The 13402-nt window shown below is 36.7% G+C and overlaps 1 protein-coding gene across 3 annotated transcripts in view; it reads right to left on the reverse strand.

The window, feature by feature from the left end:
* The window catches only part of Abcb11 (ATP binding cassette subfamily B member 11), a 92456-nt gene that overhangs the window by 70439 nt on the left and 8615 nt on the right, over positions 1–13402 (reverse strand). For all 3 annotated transcript variants that reach the window (XM_048812429.1, XM_015479284.2, XM_048812428.1), the window contains 4 exons: positions 10013–10115; positions 8732–8753; positions 6301–6349; positions 5290–5528 (listed from right to left, as the gene is read on the reverse strand). In XM_048812429.1, the coding sequence (XP_048668386.1) occupies positions 5290–5528; positions 6301–6349; positions 8732–8753; positions 10013–10088 (386 nt within the window). In that variant the 5' untranslated portion in view covers positions 10089–10115. The remainder of the gene's footprint in view (positions 1–5289; positions 5529–6300; positions 6350–8731; positions 8754–10012; positions 10116–13402) is intronic.

Consider the following 13402-nt stretch of genomic DNA (forward strand, 5'->3'; position numbering starts at 1 on the left):
TATATATCAGCCTTAAAGAAGAATGAAATTATGGCATTTGCAGTTAGATGGATAGAGTTGGAGAATATCATGCTAAGCAAAATAAGTCAATCCCAAAATATCAAAGGCCAAATGTTTTCTCTGATATGTGGATGCTGATTAATATGGGGGTTGGGGGTGCCTAGGGAAGAATGGAGGAACTTTGGATGGGCTGAGGGGAGTGAGAAGAGGGGTGGGGGTGTGGGTTGGGAAGGATGTACATGTATGAATGCATGAACTGTGTGACTCTGCATCATGTAAAGCTAGAGAAATGAGAAGTTATGCTCCATTTGTGCACAATGAGTTGAAATGCATTCTGCTGTCATGTATAACTAATTAGAATAAATTTTTAAAATATAGATATATAGATGGATGGCATAAAATTCAGATCTCCAAAATAAACATATGTTTATAGTACATTTATTTTGATAAGGGTTCTGAGACTATTCAATGGTAAAGAAAGAAAGAAGGATGGAGGGGGTGAAGGAGGGAGGGAAGAAGAGAAAGGGGGGAGGAGAAGGGCAGACGCAAGAAGGAAAGGGAAGGAAAGGAAACAAGAAAAGAGAGTCTTAAAAAAAAAAAAACCCACGCAGTGATAACTGACTATGTGGAAAGGAATCATGTGGGACCCATACCTCACATCACACAGCAAAATTGACTCAAAATGAATCACAGATCTAAATATGAGAGCAAAATTATAAAACCCTTAAAAGAAAATGTAGATTTAAGTCTTTCTGACTTTGGATTTGACAATGATTTCTTAGATATGATGACAAAAGCAGAAGCAACAAAATAATAAAAGGGAAAAATGAAGTAGATGTCACCAAAATTTAAAATGTAGAAGATGGACATCAAGAGATTGAAGATAACTCAAAGAATGAGGAGAGTCTTCTAAAAATCCAGTATTTGATAAGAGACTTGTATCTAGAATATCTAAAGAACCTCATGACTCAGTAATAAAAAGACATAAGCCAATTTTAAACAGGGCAAAAGATCTGAATAGTCATGTTCCAAAGAAGATATAAATATGACAAATAAGCACCTCAAGAGATGTCTGACATCACTAGCCTTTAGGGAAGTGCAAATGAAAACCAGAAGGAAATACTACTGCACACTTACTAGGTGAGTTACTATATCAGTTTCCTATGACAGCTGTAACAGATCACCACAAACTTGATGGCTTAACACAAGAGAAAATTTGTTCCCTTATATTTATGGAAAACAGAAATCAGAAGTCAGCTTCACTGAGCCAAAAGCAAGTTATGCCAGAGTTGTGCCATCTCCAAAGGCTCCTGGAGAGAATCTCTTCCTTACCACTTCTAGCTTTTGGTATTAGCTGACATTCCTTGGGTGTAACATCATTACACTGTCTTCCTCTATAGTCACCCTGCCTCTCCTCTTCTCTCTACAGTCAAATTGCCCTCTACCTCTCTCTCTTGGTAATTGTCCCTGTTAAAAGCAACTATGGGTGCATTTAGAGCTCACCCGGATAATCCAGGATGAACTCATCTATCCCAAGATCCTTAATTTAAACACATCTTTATTGATTCTTTTTCTGTATAGGGTAATATTCACAAGTTCCAGGGACTAAGGTCTAGATCTCCTTGGGAACCATTATTCAGCCTCCTAGAGCTATTATCAAAATGTAGATAACATGTAACAAATGTGAGTGAGGATGTGAAAAAATTGGGCTCCTTATATACCACTAGGGAGAATGCAAATGGTATAGCCACTCTGTAACCCAGCCTTATAGTTCTTCCTATGATTAAACATGTAGTTACCACATGATCCAGCAATTCTATTCTTAGGTATTTATCTAACAGAAATGAAAACATATGTCCACACAAGAATTTTCACACAAATGTTCATAGCTTCATTATTTATAATAGCCAAAGAGTGGGAACAACTCATATACCCATGGACTGACAAATGGATAAATAAAACATATTATGTTCATATGATGAAATATTATTCAACAATAAAAATAAATGACACACTGGTCCATGCTACAACATAGATAAAATTTGAAAACATTTTTGTTCCCATGCTACATTAATGGAGTCAGCTACACATAAAAGACCACATATTATACGATTTCATTTATAGGAAATGTCCAGAATAAGAAAATCTACAGAGATAGAAAGAAGATTAGCATTGCCCAGGAATGATATGAATGGGAATTAAGGGAATCTATATAGGTAAGGGTATAACATTTCTTTGTGGTAAGGAAAATGTTCTAAAATTGATTGTGGCATGGGTATACAACTCTGTGACTATACTTAAAGCCATTGTACTGCACACTTTAATTGGTTGAAATTTTTGGTATATGAATCATATCTCAAAAAAGCTAATTTTTTTAAAGTTTGTAGTTTTAAAGCATCTAACTTCAAAGTAGTGCTTACATGACTAAGTTGAACGTATGTTACTAAGAAAATACACTGAAATGCAAGTGAAAATACATCCTCAGATTTCCAACTTCATGCATCCATAGTTGGGGCAAGCTTCCCAGTGGTGGCAAGGGTCAGCCTCCAGTGGGACCCCAGAGATTCTTCTCTTTAGGTAGTCACATTCTTATAAAGTCCTTCCAAAACTGTACTGGAATTGATCTATGTGACCAATAGATTATCACAGAAATTATAGTATGCTTCTTCCATGATTGAGTTAAAAAGACTTTGTTGCTTCCATTTATTTATACTTATTTGGGTAAAATAAAATTGTATTATGATGTTTTAATTTCCCATTCTTTCATCTGCTTTCATTCTTTTACTTATTTACTATTCTGAGCAGAAATTCTGATAAGCTAATCAGGAGCCTGCTGTTCTGTAATCCTTATCTGTGTCACTCACTGAAAGCCATTATAAGAATTTAAATTAAAAATTCCATCCAACAGATTACTAGAGATATGTGGAAAACAACATAAAGAAGAGTAAAACTAGCTCCTACAATTATCATGCATCCTTACGTTGCTAAAATTAATGAGTTGTCTTGTAGATTCCAAGTCTAATACCTCTACTATAAGGGGTAGAGAAATTGTATCCTTAATGATATCTTTTTTTCCAAGAAAGAAACTTGAAAAGGAAATTGGGGGACATTGGAGTCATATTAACTACTCACAGATGGGAAATGTTCTCTCCCTTGTCCACTGTCCCATCTAACTCCATTTTCACAGTGATCTTAGTACTTAAAAGCTAAATAAACATGTTATTCAGAAATACAAGAAACAGTACTCATGTTAGTGACCATAATAACTCACAATTAAAGTATTTAACTTATCAGAACTCCTGGTAACCCAATGGCCTAAGAAAGGAATGCTCTACACAGTTTCAGATATCTGTATGAAATTTTCTAAAAAAAAAAAAACTAAAGGGTAAATGTTCATTTACATGCTTGGCATCATATGAATTCAGCCAAAGCCAATGTTCTGCTGAAAATTCCCAGGGGTCACAGTAAGAATGAGTAAAAGGAGCATGAGCCACAGAAAATTCCTTTCTAACGGATGCCTGATACAAACATGAAATGTAGATTCATTCTTTAATTCATCTAACAAATATTTATGAACACCTATTATCATGGAAAGGCCTCAAATTTTGAGCTCTTAAACATTTATTTTCTGGGGCTGGGAATGGAGCTCAGTGGAGGAATGCTTGCCTAACATGTAAGAAGCCCTGTACTCAATCCCCAGTACCATAAATAATAATAATAATAATAATCAAGAATTTACTTTCAATTTTTAAGGCATAACAGGATATACTCACTGGAATTTTTCCTTGAAAAAAATATCTTCATGATAGTTAATTTATTAATGTTATTAATGGTTTGAGTCAATTTACATCATACATGGGGAAAAAGATTAACTTTACATTTTGTGGTCATACCACTCTGTAAAAAGTAGTTCATTTCTGTCCTCCAACAAAAATTAAGCATTTAAAAAGACTGTCATTGCACTCAAATTCTGTTAAACAAACTGCTCCGAGTCTTTCAGATGGAAAGAAACTTCTAAGTTTAGAAAAGAAAACAAATATATTTAGACACTAGCAAATTTATTTCTTATGAGTTGGTGTGTTCATTTTTCAAGGGTAATTCTGCCAATTGTGTGTTATCTTGTGCTTTTTCACCATTCAGCACCTACCAGTCTGAAACTACATATTTATGAATGATTGAATGATAGTCTGGCTGGCTAGACCTAAGGTCGCCAAGATGAGGACAATGACTTCTAAGGTAACTGTGTCCTTGATGCTTCCACCATTTCCTGGTACAATAGTTGGTGTTCCAAAGATTTTGGTTGAATGAGTAAGTGAATGAAAAACCCTCAAAGTAGAAAAATCACTGAAGAGTATCAGTGATTTTGCAAAACTTACTCATAGTCGGAATCAAGCTTGTAGAAAATTTCAAAAATGAAGATGTGAAATAGAAATTCTTTTGAGGGAGTCATTCCAAGTGTGTGTCTAGGCAGGGTGTGCCCTGCCCTTGATTCTTGAACCTGAGTATATGGATTTATACGTGCAAATGAGTATGTCCTGAACCTGAGGCAGCATGAGGCAGGACGCAAAGTCCATACTGTGACAATGAGTCAGCCCACGTGCACTACTGACTCACTGATTACCAGGTGGCCTGTCAGGCTTATCACAGAGAACAGTAGCACAGTTACTGCACCTGGCTGAGTTCTGGCTATTTCTGCATAGCTACCTTCCAATCACAGAACCACACCACTCTTCCGTGGACACTCAACTACTGTGACCAAGGACTCTCTACTCCAACACAGCATGCTCATTATTCGTATTAGTCATTAGCCACAGCCCTAAAACTAAGGGGCAAAAGGGAATTGGGGTGGGTGCTCTTGATTTGAGACTCCAAAGTGAAATTCTTCTCCCTTGTGGATTAAGTATTGATAGTGTCATATTTAAGCACACAGTCAACAAAACAGTTAACCTTTACCACTGTATTTGAAAAATTATTTCCAATTCTGTTTCTGTTAAGTTTTATATTTAGAAGTTGTTAAAATCTTAACAACTACATTAAATAGTGCTTATTGGCATAATGGAAAATTTGAGGACACTTGCACAATTTCCATAAGATCGAATTCCCTTAGTATTGTTATTCATTTCCTTTCTCATAAGTTGGAAAGAGCTTCAAGGGAGAGTAATTTCTAGAAATACGGGCAAATTAATATGTCTGTTCTGTGTTAGATGCCTCTCCACATCAGCCAATATGGGTCCATTCATACATTTTGAATTATAATTCAAGACATAAGAAAAATTAAAAATAGCCTACCCACAACGTGTTCCATTTGTCACACTCTGGTTGAGGGAACTGTTGATCCATACTATGGTGTTATTCACACATGCTTTTCCTGGAATCTTGAGTTCTTGTATTTCAATGTCATAGTCAATAAAAACATCTGTCATCTCACCAAACATAAAAACCATGCCCGGCTGGGCTAGTCCATGGAGAAATGCACATAAACTTCCCACCAATATCAGCCAAATGTCAGTTGATGAAGAAAATCGAAACTTGAAAAACAAAGGATTAGGGTTAGGGATCATCTATGGATAAAAGGTAGGAGAGGAAGAAGGACTACTTAATTTTTGTTACTAGATTCTGGTAAGTATACTCAATACCAGATTTTATGTGAATCATCTTAATTAAGTGGCCGAGTTCATACTAATCATATCAAAATAAATTGTACATCGATTATTTAACACTTGAGTCTCCTATATTGTTAGATCATCTTCTTTTTTCCTAATCACTGAATTTATTCTCTTTATCTCAGGAGCTGACTTTAGTGTTCTGCTATTCATCTGCAGCATAAGGGGGAACTAACCACTACCACAGATGCCATTGCCAGGTAGATATACCATGTGGTGCATGTAGCAATGGCACAAATTGGCTCACAGAACTGATAACAAGAATGGAAAGTACCTACCCCATGCCTAGAAATGCTTGTCTATCCGGTGCAAATTTGGGTAAATACCTAAGTTATAAAATTTCAAAAGACTTGTCATAAGAATAAATATATATGATGCTACTGTGATGATTTTCCTTACTAAAATGATAATTATGAGTTCTGTGATTATTTCCCAGGAGACTTCGTGGATTTGTTTAATCGGTAACATATTTCTGATCACTATTCAGCATGCTATCATATAGGTAAAGCTTATGACTGCATAAGTTATCTCTGTAGTTAAAAATCTGCCAGTATAACTAAAGAGGTAGCATTTCCTCTAGGGTCTGAACAATTCACAGTGGCAAACCCAGTGCCATAAATCAGTACAGTTTTATTACCAGTTGAAAGAAGCCAACTTTGGTGCCTTCACCTTTCTTTTCTTGTAACCTGAGAAGAAAATAGAAATTTAATGATCATCTTTTTCAAAACAATGAGAAATTCTCCCCAGGTATGAGCCATTCTTTAGCAAGAAAAAAACATTCCCAGGGATTAGGAAAATCCAGTCAAATCTGGTTATGTTAAAAATAACCTTTCATTCTTCTAGAGATTTCAGTAGAGATTCACAGAGGTTTTTCTGAGAGGTATTGAGAGAAAGTAAAAAGGCCTCAGCGCTCCCAATTATACTAAGATATAAACCATTTTCCTTCCGTCATGACCCTCCACCTATTGATGCCTACATTTCCTTAAGGATAAATTGAAGAGGTTGGATTAGCTGATGTTAAAGCTTCCTTTTAGCACTTAAAATCTTAACAACTACATTAAATAGTGCTTACTGGCATAATGGAAATTTTGAGAACACTTCCACAATTTCCATAAGATTGAATTTCCTTAGTATCGTTATTCATTTCCTTTCTCATAAGGTCATGCTTAACTTGCCTTTAGTTTCCTGGGCTCCAAGGGTCTGCACTTCAATGAAGTCACCCATTCCACGTACATACCCTGGACCGTGAAACTACCATGCTTCTGACATACTTCACTCCACTATCACTCTGTGACAGTTCATACATCTTGTTTTCTCACTTTTTACCTCCTTCCTCGGCTATTTGTCAACCTCAATTAGTTCTGCAGTCCCTTAAACACTCCAGTTACTTACCATCACTAAACCCCACCAAGATTTCGCTTCCTTCCCCAGGCATCGCAAGTCCCACTGCCTGGCCTCTGAACCACATCCTCACCGTCACCCTCAATCCTTTCCCTCAAGTCTATCTCTGCCTCCATCCTGCTATTTACTCGTCCCCTCCTTAAGCCAGGCTGCCGGGCCTGCTAGAGACCCCTCACCACTTGTGAACTAAAGTCAACACATGTGATCCTATCTCTTGGCTGCCCTCAACTTCCCTATCAACCCAGGGTGGAATCTTAAATCCTTATGGAGATCTCATCCAAGGCCATGATCTGGCCCCATTGGCTCTCTGATCCCGTCTCCTACTCCATTTCAATTCTTAGTACTCTAGTCACCTGGCCTCTTGCTCAATTTTATCTATGCCAAATGTCTTCCCGCCTCTGGATGTTTATGTTTGCTATTCTTTCTCCTAAAATGTTCTTTCTTCAGATATCTACATGATACAGATACCTTATATCAATCAGTCATTCCTTCCAAAGTCACCACAACAGGACCTTCCCTGGCCAACGTCTCTTAATTGTCAACCCTTCTCCCTCACACATACATACATTTCATATTTTAATTTCCACGTTTGCTTTTTTTTTCCTCTCAGAAAGCGAGTGAGAGGTTATCACTAACTACCATGTTATGTGTTTTATTTATTTGTGGTGTTCATTCTCTCTTACTAAACTGCCATCTTCAAATGCAAAGCTTTTTGCCTATTTGGATCTTTTCTGTATCCTCAGCACCTACAACAGTGCCTAACACCTTACAGGCATTCAATTAATTTTTGTGAAATGAGTGAGTGAATGAACACGTGCTCTCCATCTTGACCCCCAGTGCTGAACTCCATCCGTGGACGAGATCACTCTCGTTCCTCTCAGCCGCAGCTTTGTCAAGCTGTTACTGTGATCTTCACATTCTACACTCACCTCCTCTAAAAACAAAAGAACTCCCTCAGCTTCCTGCTCATCTTTTCTTTGTCATTCAACAACATTCCCACCATTTTCTCTTTTCCAACCAGGGAGTGAAGTGTTTCTTGGAGGACCAGGCTGACCCGACCTCTTCTAGCCCAGAGCTAACTCTTCCACTTCACTGCCTCCCACTGCCATGAAGAAGACTTAGGATTTCAGAAACCCCCAAAGCCCTCCCCGTTTTGCCACCTCCATGTCAGGAACTCCTCTGGTGCCTCTCTTCTGCTTTCTCAATTAGACCCCATCTAATCCTGCTTCCACACCAAACAGTGGCATTTAGTTGATAGCTGTTTATGAGAATTTAAATTCATAAGCTAAGGAAAAATATCTAATGATTAAATTTTAGTTTTCTATTATTTGCCTATGGGAAGAATATGGGGTTTGGAGATTTCTTAGTGTCCATGAAATCATCCTTGTCCAACTTTTCCTCTGCTCACTTAGGCTAGGAGTTCTATGGTATTCCTGAACACCAGAGGAGATTTGGATCTAATGCAGAAGGTATATTCAAAAACATTTTTAAAATCAAATTAGAGCAGTGTTTAAAAGAAAAGGATGGATCATTCATACATATATATAATATATATGTAATTTTATAGTAAGTATGATGTACATGAAATAGTCTCTGCTTTATGCCTTTTATAGGAATATTATGGAATTACTCTGAAAAGAAGCTACATCATTGAAAAAGTCACTTACCCTGATTTCTTATCATTGTTATCTGTTAGGATAAAAACAATGCATAAAGAGGTTAATAATGATGACACAATGCAACAACATTATTAATAATTTTGATCTGGGAAAACTTTCCTATAAAGTTCTTTTATTTCATAAAAATTTCAAAATGATTATCTGCCTTTTCTTTCTTTCAGTCTCAAAGGCAGATGACAGATAGACAGGCAGGCAGACACGTTTTCAGGTTCAGGACTGCTGCCTTGACTACATTTCTGTATTTTTATCCAAGACATAAATATTTATGTTTTCTGAACAGCCAATGGAACCAACATTCCTAGATTAGCTGAAGAAAATCAAGGTTTTTTTTAAATTATAAAATAAAATGACTATGTATCTATTTCTTGATTCTTTAGAAACCGAATTCACCTACTTAATAGACCACAATTTAATTAGATAATAAGATCTCATTGATACTTCCATGTCAGTGGAAGGTGTGAGATTGAACCACATAGAATCTTCCCGACCACAGGGTAGAAAGTGAAAGTGGGGGTCCAGAGTCATGGGTGCAAGAAGTCACCAGAAACGAACCCTGGGTGCTTTGTGGCTCTTCACTGTGGGATAGCATATCCTGGTTCCCCTGACATTTTAATTTAATTTACGAGTCAACATACTTTATAGTATAGACACAGGGTAATACTCTGGCTTGAGAATCAGGCAGAACTGGATTAGAGACTTATGGTTCCATCAATTATTACTCATGTGAACTTTATCGAGTTTTTAAAAAGTCATCCAAGTTTATTCATTTGTAAAATGCAAAGTCACAGGATTTAAAAATAAGAGAAGAGCTTAGAATCATCTGTGCTGACAACATGCCAGGTACTGGCACTACAGGCCCCTGCCACGTAATCTGCTTCTGGCCAGCAGTCTCCCGCACAGCTCCCCTCAACATCAGCACTCAGGAAAAGATGGCTCTGTCACTGCCTCAAGCAGTGATAACTGCACAGGGTTCCAGTTAACAGTAACAGCCTGCCTGAAACCACTGGACTCTACCCAGCAGAGACGTCTCCCCTCACTCATCCACACTTTGGTGCTCTTACCTAAGCTTTCAGACTTCCTGTCACACAGTTCCAGAAGGAACCACACGATTGTTTGTAAGATTCATACCCAATAACAGTTGTCTGTGTTGCTCATTTTCTCTGCTTCTTTCAGCTTCACTAGCTTGTCCCACCATTGATGGTCACTTCCTTCCACTTTTGAGTTCACCTCTCTTTGTACAAGAGACAGTGAGAGAAAAGGGCCACTTACATGATTCGTCTGACTCGAAAGCATGATTCTCCTCTCCAAACTTCTTCACACTGCGGAGAATTACGGAATCAGACATGATAGTTGCAATCTGCCGTCAACAACCCTACAAAATAAAAGCATAATCACAATTATCATCTCTTCACTGTATTTAACCAAAGTAACTGGAAAAAAAAGAACAATTTGGTTCAAGTAATACACTTCACTAATTGATCTCAAGCAAAAGCAGGGTTTTAAATTGGCTAATAACTCAATAAAAGAGCCTAATTATAAGGAAAGATAAACTGAAATCATTGGTAATAGCTTCTCTAGTTAGTGGATAGATGATTTTTTAAAATTTATTTGTTCTTTCTTCTTACCTATTATTTATTTTTAATGAGTTAACATAAAAACTATAAGAACGGCAAACCAACTAGCGACATGCTTGAGTCAATGTAGTTGAGGAATGACACCCACATGCCATTGGGGAGCCTTCAGGGCTCTTTTGTAAATTCAATTCCAGCTGGGACTGAGGGGGGAGAAGGACAGTCTCTGAATAAAGTAAATGTCTAGAGAGTTACGTTAGTCTCATTCACAGTGAGAAAAAAAAACGAAACAGTTGGTAAAGGATGCAGGAGTAGAATTCCAAGACTTTAAGTTTAACATTGAGTTTCCACTTTATTTTCTCTGCTTCAAACATGTAGATATACATGTGGATAATATATTTTTTAAAATACAGACTCAAATCTATAAAAATAAACAACTCCAGAAATGGAAGAGAAGTACCAAAGGGAAAATAGAGCATAGACACAGCTGGTATTTTCACCTCAGGGTCTAAATGCAGACAGCAATAGAGGAGTCTAGCTCCTGGAGGGATGTTGCCCCACACCAAACAGGGGATCAGACACCACCTCTCCACTTGGAGCCAAGGGCCACCATGGGTCCTGCACTGCTGAGAAGACCTGAAGAAACTGCCTTCCATCATTGCCTGGGGAGTTATTTCTTAAGATGAAAAGCAAACCCCTTTATATGAAGAGACAGTGATTTGCGTCACACACACACAGATAAAAGGTACAGATAAAAAAGATGAAGGTGAGTTGTGAAACCTTGTAACCTCAAATAATTGGAATCCCAGAAAAATAAGATAGAGAACGACAAAGATATAAATACTTAAAGAAATAATTGCTGGGAATTTTCTAAAAACAGTGACCTGATTCCTCAAATTAATAGTAGACTCCGAGAATTGATCAGGATAAACAAAAATCAATCAAAACTTGAAAAGAAAAACTTAATATATTACATTAAGTTTTTTTTTTTTACTTTTACAATAGTAAAGAATCAAGACCAAAAAAAAAAATTTATCTTAAAAACCACGAAGTGTAATATCCAACTGGAAATAAAAGAGTGACACCAGTGTCTCATCAGACACTAGAAGGCAGTGGTGTAGCGTCTTCAAAATGCGGATGAAAAATAACCTTTAATAACCTTTGATACAGTGGCAAAAAAATCATTTGGCATGTTTCCAGATGTTCAAACCCAGCCCAAGATGGCTGTTGGTGGATGTGCCTTAGCAGAAGGAAAAAGGTATCCAGCGGGGAGTCAGAAAAGAGAAGAAACAGGGGCTAGGGATATAGCTCACTTGGTAGAGTTCTTGCTTCACATACATAAGGCCCTGGGTTCAATCCCCAGTACCACAGAAAAATAAAACAACAACAGAAAAGTGAAGAAACAAAAGTAACACAAGAATCAACAAAATATATCAGTCACAAAAAGCCACATAGTGTATGATTCCAGGAATGCATGTGAGATGTGGAGGATGACCAATCTATAGAGACAGACAGTAAGTGTTTGCCCAGGCCTGGGGTGGAAGTGGAAGGGGCCTGAGCAGCGACTGGTGACAGATACAGGTTTCTTTGGTGATGATGTTTAGAAAGCAATTAAGAGGCTGGGGCTGAGGTTCAGGGGTAGAGTGTTTGCATGCGGGTGGCCCTGGGCTCTATCCCTAGTACTGAAAAGAAAAAAGGAAAGAAAAGCATGATGTATGTAAAAAATAAATAAATAAATCAGAAGGATATGAACAGGAGATCAAAGAAGGGAAAAGCTGTTTCTTGAAATAACTAAATAACACACAAAACTCAACAAGACTGTTCAAGAAAAAGGAGACATGGATCACAAATAGACATTAATAGAAAGTTAAAAGGTAAAGTAACAGAAAGTCTTCAAATCATGAACAAATGTTATGAGTAACATTATAGTCATAAATTTGAAAACTGTGATGATTAACTTTCTGAAAAAATATGAATTATCAAAAATCATCCCCAAAGAAGTAGTAGATGAATTAAAAACCAATAGCTATTAAGAATATTGACTCAATATTTAAAAGCCTGTAACGCCCCCGCAAAATGATAGTGTTAGATAATACTACAGGCAAATTTTACTAAAAATTCAAAGAGTAGATAATTCTGATATTATAGAGAAATAGGAAAAGTGACTCACTTCATTTTATAAAGCAAGTATAATCTTGACATCAGAAAAATAAAGGATGTTATAAGAAAAAAATAGGCTTATAATTACTTTTGAAAAGTGATTTTAAAATGCTAAATAACATACATTTAATATAATATAGCAGTTTGTGAGAAAATATAATGAGGCAATGTTGATTTGGGGAATAAAATGATTATTTTAGGTAAAAAGTTGATTCTTTTAATAGATGCAAAAAAAGTCTTCAGTAAAAATATCCATTCTTATTTTTTTTGTGTGGGGGTTATCAGGGATTGAACTCAGGGGCACTCCACACTGAGACACATCCCTAGCCCTATTTTGTATTTTATTTAGAGATAGGGTCTCACTGAATTGCTTAGGGCCTTGCTTTTGCTGAGGATGGTTTTGACTCTCAACCCTCCTGCCTCAGCCTCTTGAGCCGCTGGGATTACGGGTGTGCACCACCACACCCAGCCATTCCTAGTTTTTGAAAATCTGTACAAACATCATTATTTTGCAACTTCAGTGAATAAATGTTGGGTCATGATCAGCACTGAGTACTAAAACCTGGATTAAATACTCAGTGTAGAAAGTGTTGTGAAGATATAGACATGAGTCTTCACATACAGAGTAAATGAAAATGTAAATTGATTGAATAACTTTAGAGAGCAATTTGAAAATAGCCAGCAAAGCTAAAAAGGTTAAAAAAATGAAGTCCCCAAATACCCTACTCTAACATTTTCCCTAATAATTAAAAAAAAAGTAGTTAATACTGAAAAAGCATTTAGTATGTATCAGGCACTGAAATATGAAAGGATTATGTCACAAGCTCAAGAGTACAAGTTAGTGTTAGAGCCATGATTTAAACTCCTAAGGTGCATGCAGCAATATATATATATATATATATATATATATATATATATATATATATAT

The sequence above is a fragment of the Marmota marmota genome, unplaced genomic scaffold, assembly GCF_001458135.2.
Source record: "Marmota marmota marmota unplaced genomic scaffold, marMar, whole genome shotgun sequence".
NCBI classification, from domain to species: Eukaryota; Metazoa; Chordata; class Mammalia; order Rodentia; family Sciuridae; genus Marmota; species Marmota marmota.